Source organism: Vanrija albida (assembly GCF_041260175.1).
Source record: "Vanrija albida strain AlHP1 chromosome Unknown contig_4, whole genome shotgun sequence".
NCBI lineage: Eukaryota > Fungi > Basidiomycota > Tremellomycetes > Trichosporonales > Trichosporonaceae > Vanrija > Vanrija albida.
Genome location: NW_027191423.1, coordinates 1,964,365 through 1,981,868, shown reverse-complemented (window position 1 = coordinate 1,981,868; position 17,504 = coordinate 1,964,365). Strand labels below are relative to the sequence as shown.

Genomic DNA, 17,504 nt, shown 5'->3' with positions numbered 1-17,504 from the left:
CACATATCGGACCTGTCGCCCTAGACGCCTCCAGTGGCACCGAGACATGAATGGCTATTGGGCCTTTTCCCGCTCTTGGCCTTGGCCGCAAGGTGGCGGTGTCGCGTCGGCGCCATACGGCTCGAGACGGCAGCCGGCAGTCTAGCGGCGCTACCCCGCCGCGCCTCCACGCCCCCCTTGTTTATCGCTCGCTCGGTCGCGGCGCAGCACCATCGCAGAGCGCCGACGCGACGCCGGTGGCCATGAATCTGAATGAATCTGGGGCGTGCGTCGAGTGATTGCTCCGAGATGGGCCGGACACTGGCTCGCCGCTGGCTCGCGCTGAAACGCCACTAGGCAAGAGTGCACGTCCAGCCTACCCCTGCGTACGAATGGCGGGACGCGCCGCCACCACCACCACCACCACCACCACCACCACCACCACCACCACCAGCGGCGCCAGCAGCCAGCAGCCGAGCGCCAGAGAGCTGGTCTTCGTGTGTATACTTCCGTGCCGTCGGTCCGAGGTGTTGAGGGGTGTGGAAGCCGAGCGGAGAAGGCTGGCAAGCCGGCGCAAGCCAAGCCTTTGGCGCGCCGGAGACGGACGCAGATGGAAGCGAGGCACTCGGCGTCGACGGGCGCGTGTTGAGCGAGTACGCGAGACAAAGGCGTGATCAGCAGCCGTATGGCGACGTCGCCGGGTCTGACACCGGCCGACCAAGCTGTACCTGCGTGCTCGTCTAAGTTGGCCGCAGTAAAACACGGTGCATAGTCATGTGAGAGGGGGGGCGGGGCACGCGGCGTGCAAGCGGCGGCGTGCATGCATCAGTAGTGATAGGGGCCCCTGGGTTGGCTGGGTGGGCTCGACGTCACAGATCTTGTGCCAGATCCCTTTTTTCGATCACCTGCCGCCGACCGTGTGATCATTCCTGGTATTTCCCAGTTACCCAACTGATAGCCTCGACGTGGTTTGCTGGAGCGAGCCGGCGCGAGCCACCCACGAGATCGGATCGAGACGTGAGGGGTTGGCCGGTGTCGTGGGATCGTGGTGACCGTGGCGGAGCGTGGCCCGTCGGCCGGTCCCTGGGGTGACTGGCTGGGCAGTGGCTTGAATGCCCCGATCTCGCTAGAGTTTGACTGCAACGCCAACAAACGCACCTTCCTGAAGCGTGAGCGTGCGCGAGCCAGCGCCGGCAGTCACCCACCATCTACGCGCCCGACGCGCCCAACGCCGGCCGGCATCCATGGCGCCGAGAGATTGAACCTTGGTGGCCAGCCACGGGCCGACGGTGTGTCACTCGGTCCGTCTACGAGGCAGGCACTCGGCTTGTCCCTCGCTCGCTCGCTCGCAGCTGCCTGTCTGTCTGCCAGCCCATTGCCGTTCGCCGCTTGTCCACCCACCCACACATGCGGTAAGCTTGAAACTCTACCGCCAAGCCGGTCGCCGTTTCCACTACCATGCAATTGCGAGGAACGGTGCTAGCGGGCTCCAGCCAGCGGCGACTGCAGCGAAACTCTACTCTGCAAATGCAACTGTATAGGCCCGATGACCGATGGTGGTATATGCTATGGATGCTAAGTGGTAATGAGGAATAGTGTTTTCCTCCCGATTGCTTGGTGCTAGCTAGCGACGAGTAAAACAGCGCCAGCAGGGTGTGTTTCGCTTCGTGGCCTGCTGCTACGACGCAAAGTGCGACTCGAGCCGGGCAATGGCTCCGGCGTGCAGGTCCTCAAACATGGCCCTGGACTTGGCCGTGTTGGTCGAGCAGCCTGGGAAGAGGTAAGCTTGCGACATGCGTAGGCGCGTAGGCGGTGATCGCGGTATGCCTGCGGGCGGGCCCACAGCGCGGACATCCCGACGTACTCACCAACCGCAGTCCACCTGACACGCGCGCCGGCCTTCTTCTGCTCGACCTTGAACAGGACGTGCACGTTGCTCAGCTGGGCGCCGTGCAGCGTCGTCCCGCCGCGCTGGGGCACCCACGACGAGCTGTGCGCAAACCACGTCTCCCAGCGCTTGGGCGTGCTCGACCCGACCACCTTGTTGAGCCGCTCGACGACCTCGGTCCCGTGCAGCGTGTAGGCGCGGACCGAGGCGGGCGCGTTGGTGCACTCGTGCCGTCCCTGCTCGTCAGCCGCGCTCATTGCCGTCGTCTCGCCTCGTCTCCACCCTCGCTTATCCCCCGCACCGCGGCAGAGCCGAACACGCAGAGCCGAGCACGCACGCAACAGCGCACGCACGCTCGGCGCCAGTCCGCGGCTGGGCTGGCGGCGGCATGTGCCACCTCTTGCCACCGACCGAGACGGGATTAGACCCCGTCGTTGGTCGCCGGCGCGGCGCACTCGCCGCTCGCCCCAAGCAAAGCTCCGGCGGGGTCGGCAAGTGCGCGGTCGCGGACGTCATGGCGCATGGGGATGGCATGGTGGGTCGGCCGGGATCGGCGCCACGCCACGCGCGCGCGCGCTATCTCGGTTCCCCGTCTGGTCCCGGGTGGCGAGCAGTGGCGGTGGCGCAAGTCCTGCGGGTGCTGGGGGGAGGGGGGGGCAAGGGACTACAGGCGCCGCCGACGTCGCTACTCACGCTCAGCTCGATGTCGTCGCGCCATTTTGGGCGGCACCAGTCGCCTGCGCGCTGCCAGACCTCGTGCGCTGAGCGGCCGCGCACGAGGCCCTCGCTTCGGGCCGCGAAGAGGCTGTTGCCCTTCTGCATGCGAACGCATTCCGTCAGCCTGCGATCGTAGTGGGTGCTGCGGCGACGGGCGGGCCCAAAAGGTGCCTCGGTGGTGACCCTCCCCTCCGACTGTGCGTGGCGCTGATCACTCAGCCACGGCACTTTATTGCTCGCTCGCAGCGATGTCGGGCACTAAGACTAACGGACGGACAAGCCGAGCCGAGGCGGACCGGACCAGACCAGGCCAGGCTTGGAGCAGAGCCAGCAGCCGCGGTAGCCCGCTAGTAGTAGCCTGGCTCCAACCTTGCTGCACTGCACTTCCGGCGAATGGGCGAATGCCCGCGACGCCCGACTCGACTCACCGGACAGTTGAGGTTGGTATGCAGATTGGCTAGCGTAAAGTGCCGTTGGAGGGCGACGGGCTTTGCGGCGGCCAGAGCCGCCAGGAGCAGCAGGCCAGCGAGGAATGATCGGAGCGTGAGTGTGAGCATTGTGGAGGCGTGGGGCGGTGGGGTAGGAAGGCGCGTGTCTCGGAGTCGTGCGTATGGGTGGTGCGTGCGTGCGTTCGTCGCGCTCGTGGCTATCGTTCGTGGCAGATGCAGTGTGACGGAGCGAGACGCGGCCGTGCTCGAGCAGCGACTTATAGCACCCACGACGGCCACCACCTCGCCCACTCGCTCGCTCGCTGCATCGCATCGTGGTATGACGACCCGCGCACGCCCGAGCACCCCCCGTCGTCGTGGTCGCACGCCCCGTCCCTCGCGACCCCCGGGCGTGGGACACGTCCACCACGGCTCGCTGGCCGAGATGGGCGTCACCGCGCACCCCAGTGCCTCGCTGCCGTACCCGGGCCAGGACCATGCATCGGCGCGTCCTGAAACGCTCATGACCAGCCGAGATGCATGTATCGCAGATCTGCAGCGCCGGCCGGCCAGCTCCCGCCGATCTGGTCTGGTAGTGAAGGCGCCGGGGGTGCGGGAGCCTGCTCAATTGCTCCTGCCGTCATCGGGGCCTGACATGTGGGACGAGGCTCGGCTCGCTTCACTTATCTCGTCAGGATCGCCGGGGCTTCCGTCCCACCTCCTCGTCATCTTCGCACAGTTGGAGGTGAAAATGAGCGTGCGAGTGTGCCTGCCGACACGAGGCACTGTGGTGGTGCCGCCAGCGAGGCGACATTCCGATGCATGCAGCGCTCTCTGCGTGGAGAGGAGTCTGTAGCGCAACGCGCACAGCGGCCTCAGAATAAGCTCACGCACATCTCACAACTGCCGTAGCACGCACCACAGCTGCCGTAGCGCGCACACGGAACTCGAAACAACATGCAGTAAAACTACAGACGAAACAGCTACAGGCCACAGCTATTGCCAATCTCGTCCTTGCGAGGCGGGCGAGGCTGCGGCGACGGCACATGCAGGGTGGCCGAGGACGACGGCGTGTCGCTCGTCGGCACAGAGGTGTACGAGTACAGTTGGCCCCGGACAGTCTTCGACCCAACGGGCTGCGGGGACGGGCTGCGCGACAGGGGCGTCTCCTCGTCGACGTCGAGCGCCGGCGGCGCCGTCTTGAGGCTCGACATGGCGACCCACACCGCCGACGAGAGGATGATGATGGTACCGACGAAACTGAGGAAAGAGGGGATGGTGCCGAAGACGACAAGGTCGAGGATTACGGCGAAGAAGATTTGCAAGTACATTGCGAGACCGGCGCGGCCAGCCTTTTCGTGCTGCAGGCCAAAGGTCAGGAGGCACTGGGCACAGAACCCAAAGACGCCGATGAGCAGGATAAGGGCGAAGCCATATGTGTCACTGGGCCACTGTTGGTTGCTGGGGAAGAGTAGCATGGCACTGAACGGTCAGCAGGGGGCACCATGGCACCAGTTTCAGACCCACATGCCACAGGTAAAGGTACACGCCATGGAGAAGTAGCCGATCGAGTGGAGGGCGTTGGCACGCTTGCCGATGTAGCGAATCGTGAGGTCTGCAGGTTAATTTCTGCTTCGAAGCGGTCGACGGTCGACTTACAAGCTGTAGCCGAGAACAGCACGCCTCCAAGCGCCCAAGTCACCGCGACAAGACGAGACGAGTCGTCGGCCTCGCCATTTGGCAGGTCAATGTTCAGCCTTCCCTTGCGAGTCGTATCATCGACCGGCTGGGATCCCCACCCATGGCCAAAGATGAACGGCGGGCGCGAGATGAGAATCACGCCGAGGAGGGAGGCGAAGCCGGAGATGGCCTCCTTTAGCCCAAAGCTCTCGCCGAGGAGGAGGAATCCAAACAGGGCGGTAAAGCTCGGTGTGAGGAAACCAATCGTCACGGCGTCCGACACACTGAGCGCCCGGAGCGCCTGGTACGCGCAGACGAGGCCGCCAAAGCCTGCCATTCCGCGCAGCACGAGAACCTTGCGCACAGCAGGCGGGCCGAGGATGGGGTGCGGGTCGCCGCGAGCGAAGAGCACGATCCAGCAGAAGATGAGCGTGATGCCCATGCGCACAAAAATGAGCGCAAGAGTCGACATGGCCGTGGTTTCCATCAGGAACTTGACCGACGTCGACATGGACGCGAAGAAGAACTGCGCCATGGCAATGAGGAACAGGCCATAGTTGTGGTCGTAGAGCTGCAGGATCGTGGGGTGGAGGTACGCGCGGATACCTCTCTCCTTGCTGCCTCCGACGAGATGCAGGTCGACAAATCCGTTCGAGTGGAGCGGGAGCACCTCGTCGGCATCGTCGTCGTCGTCGCCGTCGTCGTCATCGTCTTCCTCATCCTCGGCGAACGTGTCGCGATTCTCAACGAGAGGCTTGACGGCAAAGGTGCCGGTTGGGCTGAGGTCCGAGCCGTCAAACGCGCGCGAGAGGGTGCTGTCGGAGCGGGGGCGCCTTGCTGCTGATGATCTCCGTCTTGAGATCAGAGGCGTGGCGACTGGGGAGGCGCTGCGGGAGTCGTCGCCATTGCGGGGCGACGCCATCGAGTGGTGGTTGAGGTTTCTGGGTGTTGGTGGTGCCGGGAGTGAGAGATGAGATGCAGGAGAATGCGCGTGTTCTGTCGTGCGTACGAGTAGTAGTGTACGAGTCGTCAATGCAAATGTGATGATGAGTGAGTCGCAGCAGGCAAAGTGGAGTCGTCGTCGTGGGTGCATCGCAAGCGAGCGACGGCACATTCGCAACAACCAGGTTTCATCGGAAATGGCCGAGGCGGGGTGACCGGATCGACTAGACAACACGTGGCAACTGTAATCGAGCACCTCATTTAAGGATGCATGACGAGACATCATTACGTAACGCTTCTGGCCATCCACTCTGGTCGTGTTACATAGTGTCGGCGGGTGTGACCTGGTGTCAGCTGACCGATTCTTTGAATGCAGCACCCTGCCCATGCCGCTCTTATCTTTGGAATGTGCGCGGCAACAGCAGAGGCACATGTTGCGGCAGTGGGTGGGCTCTTAATCAGTCGCAACGGGATGCGTTGAGAAAAAAAAAATCAAACGGCTTGTGGATGACGATGAGTGCGTCGTTGTCGATCAACGACGCCCAATGTCGTCGCCTGCGCATGGGATGGTGCATGCGACAGTGTGCGGCCACTTTGCGCATGCTCGCGCATTCCGGCGATCTCGCTGGCGTTCTGCGGGTCACCCCGCCCGCGGGCAGTGGCCGCGCCACCCACCGCTGCCAAGGCTACACTACACCCCCCGAAGCTGCCCGTGCATGCTCCATGATGCTTGGGTCACGTCATGGGCCACTGGCCACTGGCGGCGGCCATGACCAAGGGCCGCTAACGCTGGCTGTAGTCGCCGGCGGTCTCGCTGTCGACTTTGCCGGTGGCCGTAGCCCGCGCCGCTGCAATGCAACAGCAAAGATTGGACGACGAGCCTGTTTTGCTGCATCGACCAGTGGAAAGCCGCGAAAATCGGCCATGAAGAGGGTCAATGGGCGCCGGTTAACCTGAAGTGTTTAGCGGGGAGAACGCGGGCCACGGGGGGGTCAACAATCAACTATACTACGACGCGTGCATCAACTTTTGCCATCGCACTCCATCCCATCTAGCAATCCAAAATGAGCACCGTTCCCAAGGGAGACTACGACGGTGAGTCTCAGCCGCGTAAAGCACCCCGCTGACAGCCCAGGCATCCGCGCCGAGGTCAAGAAGATCCTCAAGCGCCCAGGCTACGACGACGGCTCGATCGGCCCCGTCCTCGTTCGGTGAGCGCGAACGCGACACCCCCTGCACAGGCCGCCATGCTCACACCTCCCCAGTCTTGCCTGGCACGCGAGCGGCACCTACTCGGCCAAGGAGGTGAGTTGTTGCTCACGCCGACGCGCCGACGCCGAGCTGATGAAAACAGAAAAACGGCGGATCTAACGGGTGAGCACTCGCAGCGTCATCGGCGCCCGCGGGCTCGGTGGCAAATCCGCAAGCGATCGAGATAAGCCTGCTAACCATCTTTCAGCGCCGGTATGCGTTTCGCACCAGAGGTGAGTGTGCACGCGACAACGGTCACGAGCGCCACTAACAATGCAACAGGCGTCGGACGGCGCCAACGCCGGCCTCGAGCACGCCCGCGAGTTCATCGACCCCATCCACAAGGCCAACCCCTGGATCTCGTACGCCGACCTGTGGACTCTGGCTGGCGCTACCGCCGTCGAGGCCATGGGCGGCCCCAAGATCCCCTGGAAGCCCGGACGTACCGACTTCCAGTCCGAGGTCGCTGCCACAGAGTACCGCGGCAACATTGACAACCGTCTCCCCGACGCCGCCCTCGGTGCCCAGCACATCCGCGACATCTTCTACCGCATGGGCTTCAACGACCAGGAGATTGTCGCCCTCTCGGGTGCCCACAACCTCGGCCGCTGCCACTCGGACCGCTCTGGCTTTGACGGCCCTTGGGTCGTCAACCCCATCCGCTTCTCCAACCAGTACTTCAAGCTTCTGCTTACCCGCAAGTGGGTTCCCCGCCAGTGGGACGGCCCCTTCCAGTACGAGGCCATTGTTGCTGGCACCCGCCTGATGATGCTGCCCACCGACGTAAGTCATGCCCAACGACCGCGCTGACCTCAGATCGCCCTCATCGAGGACCCCGAGTTCCGCCCCTGGGTCGAGAAGTACGCTGCCGACCAGCAGCTCCTGTTCAAGGACTTTGCCGCTGCCTTTGGCAAGCTCCTCGAGCTCGGCGTCGACCGTGACGGCACTGGTGTCGCCCACCTCGTCAAGGGTGGCGGATGCCCCTTCGCCGCTGCGGCTGGCGCCGGCGCCGCCCGCCCCGCCAACCACCCCCCCGTGGTCGCCAAGGCCAAGCTGTAATCCCTACTATAGTTGTTAGAACAATTACATTTAGATTGATACACTTCCGTAGAGGGGCGATACATTCTAGATGAATCTGTCGTGTATTTTTGGAGACAGACATCGGCAGGGAGCTGGCTATGAGGGAGGAGGAGGAGGTGGAGCCTGGATCAGGCTGGATGCGGGCGGAGTATTACTTACGTAATTTCACTCCCTCCCACGACCACTCCCAATCAGTCGACGACACGGCGAGCCTCTTAGCGTCGCGCAACAACTCATCCTCGTCCAACAACTCATCCCACATCCTTCATCCCCACTTGCCTCGACTTGACGTCGTTGCCATGAACAAGCGGCCTCACCCAGGCATGGGCTTACCCGCAAAACCCTACACCCCTGGCCCCGCCCCGCCTCTCCCCGCTGGTCCCCCTCCAACCCAGCAGCAGCAGGCCTACACGCACGACCAACAGAATGCACACGCTGCTGCTTGGGCAGCCTACTACCAGGTATGCACAGTTTCACTTGCGACGGGCGCAGCGCTGACGGGTCCGAGGCGCAGGTGACCACAACCTACACCGCACCTCAAGCCGACCCTTCGGCGGCGGCGGCCAACCCGTACGCCAACTATGGGTATGGTGCCGGCGCGCCCCACGCCGCCCAGGCGCAGAACCAGAACGCGGGATACGCAGCACCCGCGGCTGGAGGCTACAATGCTGGTCCCAGTGGATACCGCCCCCCTCCGCCCCAGCAGCAGCAGCAGCAGCAGCAGCAGAGCTACGCGTCGCCAATGCAGCAGCAGCAGCAGCCTCAGGGCGGGTACAACGGCGGTGCGGCAAGCCCCGGCGGATACAACGCGCGTCCTCCGTACAACAACCAGCAGAACCAGGGGTACGGTGGCTGGAACCAGCAGCAGCCCCCTCAGGCGCCCCAGCAGGGCTACAACAACGGAGGTTACAATGCTCCTCAGCAGCCCTACTACCCCCAGTCTTCGCCCTCCGGCCATGCGTCGCCGTCGGCTAACCAGCCATATCGACCAGCGCCAGGCCCGCAAAACCAGCCAAACAGACCATACCAGCCTCAGCCGGGTCCGCAGCGATCGTCGATCCCGCCGAGACCGCCCGCGCCCGGTGGACAAGGCGGTGGACCAGGTGGTTTCCCTCCAGCCAAGCGACCTCGTTTCGACGGACCAGGCGGACCAGGAGGCGGACCAGGAGGCGGACCAGGCATCCCTCCGAGGCCGCCTTCGCAGGGTGGACGAAACCCGTCCGGGCCCGGGGGAGGTGGTGGTTTCGGCTCGGGCATGGCTCGCCCCATGGGTGGTGACGGTGGCCGCGGCGGTGGCGGCGGCGGCGGCGGACGAGGCGGATCGCCAATGTCCTCCGCTTCCATTCCGCGTATCGGCTTCAACACTCCCCCTCGCGGCGGCGGCCCCATGCGCGGCGGTATGGGCCGCGGTGGTGGACCCATGATGAGCGGCCGTGGCGGTGGCATGATGGGCGCTCCTCGCGGTCCTAGTCATTTGCGCCGAAACGATCTCAACCGGACCCCTGGCCCACGACAGGGCCGTGGCGTCGAGCCACTGCCACGCGAGCGCCCTAGCGAGAAGAAGCGCAAGGACAAGGCCGACAAGGAGGCCAGGACGACCATGACCGACTTTAGGATCGTAGGCATTGAAGTCAAGGAGCTCGGCTGGAGCTGGGGTCTTGTCGGCGAGCATGTTGTGGACGAGGTCAAGGAAGAGCAAGTCCAGGAGGAGGCCGCCGAGCCCAAAGTCAAGGCTGAGCCAGAGGAAGCCGAGAACGTCAAGGCGGAGCCTGATGCAGAGCCCGAGACCGAGGCGACCGAGGCAACCGACGAGAAGCGCGGTGAGAAGCGCAAGGCCAAGGCGTCCAGTGTCGATGGTGGTGAGTAAAACGCCAGTTCCCCAGCTCACATCAGACGCCGAGAACCAATCTCCCAAGAAGCGTAACTCGTCGTTCCTCTCGACACACGGAAAGCCAAACTTGTCCGACATCAAGCCCCCATCTTCAGAGTCCAACCAGAACCGCTTCAGGATCTACTTTGAATCTCCGCCCGAGCTTGACCGCGTCCCCAAATCGGCCCGCCGCAACCCCAACAAGCGATGGCGTCGCGAGTCCAGCAGTGTGGCCCCAAGCCGCATCGGCGAGACAGAGGACGGTCACGAGGACACCGAGGGAGCAGAGGCACCAGAGGAGGGCCATGACGCGGCTGCCGGCGGCGAGGAGTATGCCGAGCCCGCTCCTAGGGCCGAGGTCGAGGCCGACGCCGAGACCAAGCCCGAGGAAGCTACCCCTGTTGATGGCGCAGAGGCGCCAGCAGAGGCTGCCGAGTCGACCGAACCTGCACCCACCGCCGATGCCAAAGCCGCCGAGCCGGCTGCCACCACTGAGGGCGAGACTGCCGAGCCAGAGGCAGAAGCCGAGACTGCCGCGCCAGAGGCAGAGGCCGAGACTGCCGAGCCAGAGGCAGATGCACCTGCTGAGCCGACTGAGGCTCAAGCAGACAAGTCTGCAGAGCCTGCCCCGGAGGCTCCAGAGGACGCTTCCGAGGACGTTGGCGACATCTCGATGGTGACCGACGCAGCCGACGTCCAAGCCGAGGCCAAAGACGCCGAAGAAACCGAGGCCAAGGAGGCCGACGCCGATGCCGCCGACAAGCCCGCTGGACTTACCGGCGCCGAGGCCAGCGCCGCTGAGATGGAGGCTGCACTCGCCGAGTCGGCGCAGAACGCGGCGTCAGCATATGGCAACCGCGGCTCGAAGCAACCCAGGCGTTGGTCAACTTCGACCACCGATAGCCGAACAGAGAGCGTCCTCGCTGCCCTGCACGGTGACATCCACCAGCCATCTCACAACCGTGTGACTGTCATCTACGAGGAGAGCTCCCGCCGTCTCGTGTTTGACGCATCAGTTGTGCACAAGATTCGCATCTTCCGTGGCGAGGGCCGCATCGAGGTCGACCTCTTGCCTGGTGCTGCACCCGTCATTCCCAAGGCTGAGGACGAGGAGAACCCCGTTTCCGAGCTGCCCAAGGGTGTTCTGGTGGGTCACATTCTGCAGGCACGACTAACGAGCACAGGTGGAGACCTACGACCAAGCCGAACAGCGATTCATCGCCACGTCAGGAGACAGACTGGACGAGCTGACCGGCTCTGACGCAACCCTCCCGCCTCTGCAAAAGGCATTCCCTAGCGCCAAGCCCATCACCCTCACAGTCTACTTGAACAAGAAGAAGCCACTGAGCGAGCCCAAGTGGTGTCGCACAAACCAGGCAGACGAGTGGCTGTACGAACAGTTTGGGCGCCGCACGGGCGGAGACGCTGGCTGGCGCAGCAAGCTCGAGATTGTGGACCCCGACGCGCCGCCAACTCTGTCCACCATCTTGGACCAGTGGAAGAACGGCTCGAGCAGCGGTACTACTGCCGACCGCAACGACTTCACGACGTCGCTGCTGGCCTCGCCCAACGATCTCCTCGAGATCCTCCTGCGCCTCACCCGTGGCGAGCGCAACCCCACGGCGTCCATCGGCACGGGCCCATCATCGGCAAACGGGCCCTTGGCGACAGTTATCCGTCCCGACTCGCCATACGCCAGCCACCAGACGCACGTTAGCCTGGCGATTCTCGCCATGTACCAGCTCACGACCGACTTTGCTCAGCAAGCGGGAGTCAAGACCGAGGTGCTCAACGAGAAGATTGCCGACATCATCAAGTCGCTTCCCACGCACATGATCCACAAGAGTCTCGACGGCCTCTACAAGGAGTGGCTGGCTGAACGCAAAAGCTGAGGCCGGAGCGTACGCCAGGGCTGCCATGCGCAGCAGTAAGTGAGGCGGCGTCACATTGGGTCGTCCCGGCACTCAACCAGCTTCCTGGGCGAGTGGTGCGACGAATGGTTGTGGCGATATCGAGGTTGGCTGTGCAGAGGAGGCCGAGGCGAACGTGGAGTCGAGTCGAGCGTGTGTGTGTGTCGTCGTGTTCCCATCATGTCCTTAACCAAAACCCAAACCCCAAACACTGTGCCGTGGCGCACACCACGGCGGTGGCGCGCTGCGTCATTCCATGCCCGTTTTGTTTCCCAACACACGGGCTTTCTATGCAGAGACCTGTGTCTGAAGGGTGGCGGCGGTGGCGGGAGCTGGCCGCGGCCGTGGCCGCTGGGATGGACTGAAAGTGTGGCCGAGTGACGCAGAGCTGAGCGCGAGCATGCCTCGTGGCCGCGGGCGGGCGGCAGGGCGGCGCCGAGCGCCGACTTGCCGTCGCGCCGACAGCATACCACCAATCTTTTTTGACTTGATCGAATCTGGGCCTGGCCGGCGGCGTCGGCGTCGGGCCGCCCCAAGATCCGCACGGCGGCGGACAGATTGGGTTGGCGCGTCGACAATGTGCGGCGATGATGACGACGCCGCCGAGGACATGGGGAAGGGTACCTTGGCGCTGGGGCTGGCTGCCTTTGGACTGACGCCGCAGGTCGATCCCGGGGGGGTAGTCGTGGTGAGTAGTGCGGTGGTACGCTGACCTCTGACCTTTGTCTCTGCTCTGCGAGGTACGTCTAGCCTGATCTGATGATGCATGCGTGCGTGTGGGAAAGCGGGATTGGGGGGAGGGGGGAAGGGGTATTGTTTGCGATGCTTCTTTGTCTCCCACTTACTCACCACTCATCTTGCGCGACACATGGGCGACAGCAACAAGGCCGCGGGCTACGGGCCGTGGGTAAACGACGGCCCGATGGGCAACAACGACCCGATGGGCAGCAACAATGACCCGACGCGCAACAACAAGGCAGCCCACAATAGCCCGAGACGCTCCTCGCCGTCGGAGCCGGCCGGGCTAGTTCCGGCCGTCACGCGCCTGCTGGGCGCCGCGCTGGCCGTGGAGCACGAGCTGCGGGCGTCGGCGGGGGCGGGGGCGGGGGCGTCGGCGGGTGAGTGACGGCCGACTGACCCCACTGACTGAAGCCACGGCGGCGACAGTCGCGGCGCTCGACGCCCTCGACGGCGTGTATGCCGCGTTAGCGGCGCTGCACGGGCACGACGACGAGTACGACGGGTGGTAGCATGGACAATTGTACGAGCATACAGCGGCCGAGCAATTACTGGTACAGGGGAACAAACTGACACGGCGGACCATGGCTCAGGCGGCGTCAGCGGCCGGGTCGCCCACGCCCACGCCCATGCCCACCAGGCGGCGGAGGAAGCCGTCGCGGTCGGTGCTGGCCGCGGCCGCGTCGATGAGGCGCGCGTGCGCCGCGCCGGCGTAGTACTTTGCCCACGCGACGAGGCTGGGGCGGTCGAGCGCGTTGAAGGCCGCGAGCGAGGTGATGGGCGGCAGATTGGACGGGATAGCGCCCTGCAAGCTCGCGACAGGGAGCCAGGCGTAGCCCGGCGTGTGCCAGAGCATGGCGTTGCGCTCGCGGTTCCACCTCGCGCCGTCGCGCGCGCGCCTCGGCCACCTGCGCGCTCACGGCCTGCAGCTGGCGGCGCACCGTCTCGATCTCGGACTTGACGCTCGCGAGCTCGGCGTTGCTCGCCTTGAGCTGCGCGGTGGTGATGAGCGCGAGCTCGGACGACGGCGAGCTGCTGAACGACTCGAACGAGTCGGCCGGGGTGAGGACTGCGCTGCGGGCCGGCACGGGCGTTGCCCCGGGCGCCGCGGGGTCGGGCGACGACGGAGCGGGGCTGGGGACCAAGGCCGAGTCGGGCGCTAGTGTGTCAGTCAGACGTCATCGCCACTGACTGGAGCCGCTCACCCGGCTGGGCCTGCAGCACGCGAAACTTGAGCAGCTCGACCTCGTACCGCTGCTCGCTGGTGCTCTGGTGGCTTGCGCCGATGAGCCGCGCGAGCTCGACGACCTCGGACGCCGCCCAGCGCGACACGGGCGGCACGAGCCCGCCGTTGTCGTTGTACGCGGCGACGAGGGCTTTGAACTGGTGGAAGTCGACGTACTCGGCGAGCGAGTTGTGGATTGGGAGGACCATGGGTGGGTGGGGTGGGGGCGGGGGTTGGGGGAGGAGGAGTTGGGGTAGGAGTTGGGGTTGGAGGTGGGGGTTGAGGGAAAGCGAACGGCAACGAGGACGCCGCTAGTTGTACTCGTCGGCTACGACTGGCGATAACACGAGTTTGTCAACATGGGGTGGGTGGGCGGCGGGGGCGCGGGCGGCGCGAGTGCTCGCTGGCGGGCACAGCAGCAGCGTGTTTGGCCGACAGAGCCCTGCACGTACGTCCACACCGAGGCGGCGGCGGCGGCGCTGCAGCCGGCCAGCGAGCGAGCCAGCCCCCCAGCCCCCCAGCCGCACGTGCAAGGGGGAGTCGAGGGGGCGGCTGGCGGCGCGCGGCTCGAGCGGGGTGGCACACACTCGCTCTGCCAAATAATCTGGTGGCGCGCGCACAGGCGCTGGCGGGGACAATGGGCCGACGAGCTGTGATTTGCAGGCTTGCACCAGCGTGGGGGGGTCGAAGGTGGCGCGAAGATGCACGGGGCTGGTGTGTCGCCGCACGCAGGCTGCGTGTAGAGTCTTCTCATTCTCCCACCCCAAAAGAGATAAGCCCGACGTGGGGACGAGCGTATCCCGAAGAACTGGGGTTCGTCTCGAGCACGTCGCGGGCCGAGCGGCGACGAGTCGACGACGGCGTCGAAGGCGAGGGCAACCCGCCGACACCCGCCAAATCCGAGCCGTAGACGGCGGCGGGGCTCTGACGTGTTGGCGTGATTGAAAACAGGCGGGGGCGACCTGGCCGCGGGGGAGCAACTTGGCAAAGGAGTGGACCAGCGGACGAGCCAGCGGCGAAACACACACCAAGGCCGCGGTGCGCCGCCACGCACACATGCCAGTGGGGCGTGGAGACGGCCCGCCGCCACAGTGGGTCTTCTCCCAAAGGAGGTGTGGTCCGGCCGGGAGGGGGAGGGGGCGAGCGAGCCGCGGGGGGGGGTGTTTCGACGTGGTGACCAGTGAAGGTTTGCATCGTGGCGCCACTACTGCGTCTCACCTTCCTCCCCACCACTCCCCCCCTGTGCCTCCTTCCCATCCTTCTCACCAACGTCATTAATCAAAAGCGGGCCTGTATCCCTCGGCGCGTGCGCATGCTATCGTCAGCAATCCTGCCCGCGACTCACGACTCTCCGGAGGGCGCGGTGCGCGAGGCGCGAGCGCGCGACGTCGTGCGCAAACGACACGGCGGCGGAGGGACCCCCGGCAGCGAGCACCTCGCCTACGAGGGCCAGCACGTCGTCGTGCGCCTCCTGGCTCACGGGGACGGGGAGCGCGCCGGACGTGTAGTACGCGCGCACGAGGGGCGGATAGGCGCTGAAGCTGGGCCAGGTGGACAGCTCGGCCGGGATGGGGATGGGTGTGTAGGCGCGGGGAGTGGGGGCCGCGGGCGGGGGACTGGGGGGTGGGGAGTAGCTGAACACTGTAGGGGGTGCGGGCGCCGACGAGGGAGGCGTGGTTGTGGTGGAAGAGCGGGCGCGCTTGTGCCGCTCCGGGCGTGGCGGGGGGGTGGGCGGCGAGTAGGTGCGCCGCGCGGGGCGGAGAGGGACGGGGCTGGGGGGTGGAGAGTAGCTGAACACTGACGGCGTGGGTGGCACCGGTGACGGGGGGTGGGACGGCGAGGTGGGCGGTGTGCTGTGTGGCGCGGGGGAGGGGGACGTTGTGGCGCTTTGCGTTGACTCGGACGGCGACATGGGGGGCCTTGGGGGGCTCGGGACGCGGCACCTAGTCATTTATGATCAGGCGTGGCGAGCTCATAGTCGTGAACAAACGACGAGCTCACAGCGTGAACAATCGGCGACCACAATACCGCGACGGGCAGCGAGACAAGGGGAGCCGGGAAATTGCCTCTCGGGCACCTTTGTCCCCCCCCCCTCGTTGTCCACAACACTATGTACACTACATTATCCCATCTACAACTGGTGCACAAACTGAACCGACGCCGGCGCCGCGCCCCCCGCCGAGCCCTTGCTCTCGCTCGCCCACTTGGTAAGCTCTGGCTGGCCGTCAGCTCCCCCAGCCCCAAACCCCACCCACCCGGATCCCGATGAACGGGCAGATCAGGCTGCGCAGGTAGTTTGCATCCCGCGCGTCGCGCACGCGGCTCGCCACACCGAGGTAGTAGCTCGCCCAGCGGGCAACGGTCGGCTGGTCCATGGCGAGGAAGGCCTCGCGGGACGCGATGGGCTGGGGTGAGCCGCTCGTCCTGGCAGACGTACGGGCAGGTCCTGGGGTATCGGGCCGTGGGGCGCCTCGACGGGGTTCCACTTGGAGAACGGGGTGAGCCCGTTGAGCATGCTGCCGTGAGCGAGCCCGGTGCCAGACCTACCGGTTGCGGTGCGCCTCCTCGACCTTCTTGAGCCGCGTCTTGGCCGCGCCCAGCTCGGCCTTGAGCGCGTCGTTGTCGCGCCGCAGCGCGAGCACCTCGACCGTGCAGGTGCTCTCTACCTCCGCGTCGAGAGGGGCCGGGCCGGGCCGGAACGCGAGGATGTCGTTGCTCAGCTGGCTCAGCTGGCTCACGCTCTCGGCCAGCGTGTCCTGCATCCCCTCGATCGCGTGGGTGAGGTGCTCTAGCCCGCCGGTGCCGGCCGAGCCGGCCCCGCGGCTCGCGGCGCTGGGGCTCGACACCGACGTGTGGAACGTGCTGCTCCCGCTCGGCATGGGCGACAGCGGCGTGAGCGGCGCGAGGTGGTCGTACTGCTCGCCGAGGAACGAGGGGTCTGGGGCGTGAGCGGGCCGACACTCAGTCGCGGGCTTTGTCCAGACTCACCCAGTGTACCCAGCACTTTGAGACGAATCTCCCTTGCCGCGGCAACCTGCTCGACGCTCGCGCTCAGGCTCGTGCAGATGCTGCTCGCGAGAAAGAGCACGTCGGCGACCTCGCCGCGGTCGAGCGGCGTCGGGATCGCGCCGTACTCGGCATAGTGCTGCGCCAGCTGCCCGTACGCCTGGAACGTCGGCCACTCGGCCACGGCGGCGGGGATCGTGATCATGTTGGGATGGGTGAGCGTTCGAGACGCGACGACGAAGGGGAAGGCGAAGGAGTCGCTCGCTCGCTCACTCGCATGCCCGGTACTGGCGCGGCCGGCTCCTCGTGCCCGCTCGCGTGCCGGTCCTTTAGCCCAGCAGGCAGGCCAGTCCACGTCGCACCATGTGCTGCAGGCGTCACTCTGGATGCCAAGTCGCCACACTCGACGGTGACAAGCCCTAGATCCATAGCGCCAACACGCTTCCTCGAGGCCGCCACGCCCGCCAGTGACGCCAGCGGACAGGCACCCGGGTGGGGCGAGCAGCCGCCGCCAATGGGCACGGCGGGCCACCGCTCGGACCGCCACTTTGTCGGCAGCCACCCTGCACGACACGAGGCGGCGCTGTGCCGTGCCGGGCGTGCCGTGTGCCGGTGCGTTGCCCCGTGCATGTGTCGACTGCACGCGGCAGAGTGCTCGACTCGCCCATTGCACAGACTGCACGTCATCAGCAGTGTCGTCGCGGACAGTTCCTGGACATTGCCGGCGATCACGCGATGTGCATTGTGCAGATCGTCTCGGCGAAAACGACCCCATCGATCACTCCTCTGC

General features: G+C 65.6%; 6 protein-coding genes across 6 annotated transcripts; 2 read left to right on the top strand and 4 right to left on the bottom strand.

Annotated features, from left to right (window-relative positions):
- Positions 1-1,657: 1,657 nt before the first annotated feature.
- Q8F55_005503 (uncharacterized protein) lies at positions 1,658-3,141 on the bottom strand (the record flags this gene model as incomplete). Its single annotated transcript, XM_069353992.1, has 4 exons — positions 1,658-1,749; positions 1,848-2,103; positions 2,561-2,683; positions 3,013-3,141. 4 exons carry the CDS (start codon positions 3,139-3,141, stop codon positions 1,658-1,660), a joined length of 600 nt encoding a protein of 199 aa, XP_069208634.1.
- Positions 3,142-3,995: 854 nt separating this feature from the next.
- Q8F55_005502 (uncharacterized protein) lies at positions 3,996-5,614 on the bottom strand (the record flags this gene model as incomplete). Its single annotated transcript, XM_069353991.1, has 3 exons — positions 3,996-4,494; positions 4,540-4,627; positions 4,672-5,614. The coding sequence occupies 3 exons, from the start codon at positions 5,612-5,614 to the stop codon at positions 3,996-3,998; spliced, it is 1,530 nt and encodes a 509-aa protein (XP_069208633.1).
- Positions 5,615-6,698: 1,084 nt separating this feature from the next.
- Q8F55_005501 (uncharacterized protein) lies at positions 6,699-7,944 on the top strand (the record flags this gene model as incomplete). Its single annotated transcript, XM_069353990.1, has 7 exons — positions 6,699-6,729; positions 6,770-6,845; positions 6,900-6,939; positions 6,989-7,008; positions 7,094-7,118; positions 7,168-7,668; positions 7,702-7,944. The coding sequence occupies 7 exons, from the start codon at positions 6,699-6,701 to the stop codon at positions 7,942-7,944; spliced, it is 936 nt and encodes a 311-aa protein (XP_069208632.1).
- A 344-nt stretch (positions 7,945-8,288) lies between these two features.
- Q8F55_005500 (uncharacterized protein) lies at positions 8,289-11,727 on the top strand (the record flags this gene model as incomplete). The annotated part of the gene is made up of 4 exons (XM_069353989.1): positions 8,289-8,426; positions 8,474-9,824; positions 9,859-10,982; positions 11,020-11,727. The coding sequence occupies 4 exons, from the start codon at positions 8,289-8,291 to the stop codon at positions 11,725-11,727; spliced, it is 3,321 nt and encodes a 1,106-aa protein (XP_069208631.1).
- Positions 11,728-13,072: 1,345 nt separating this feature from the next.
- On the bottom strand, positions 13,073-13,917 carry Q8F55_005499 (uncharacterized protein; the record flags this gene model as incomplete). Its single annotated transcript, XM_069353988.1, has 3 exons — positions 13,073-13,348; positions 13,404-13,642; positions 13,689-13,917. The coding sequence occupies 3 exons, from the start codon at positions 13,915-13,917 to the stop codon at positions 13,073-13,075; spliced, it is 744 nt and encodes a 247-aa protein (XP_069208630.1).
- Positions 13,918-14,986: 1,069 nt separating this feature from the next.
- On the bottom strand, positions 14,987-16,919 carry Q8F55_005498 (uncharacterized protein; the record flags this gene model as incomplete). Its single annotated transcript, XM_069353987.1, has 7 exons — positions 14,987-14,998; positions 15,054-15,324; positions 15,844-15,922; positions 15,960-16,095; positions 16,146-16,224; positions 16,256-16,646; positions 16,697-16,919. The coding sequence occupies 7 exons, from the start codon at positions 16,917-16,919 to the stop codon at positions 14,987-14,989; spliced, it is 1,191 nt and encodes a 396-aa protein (XP_069208629.1).
- Between the last annotated feature and the right edge of the window lie 585 nt (positions 16,920-17,504).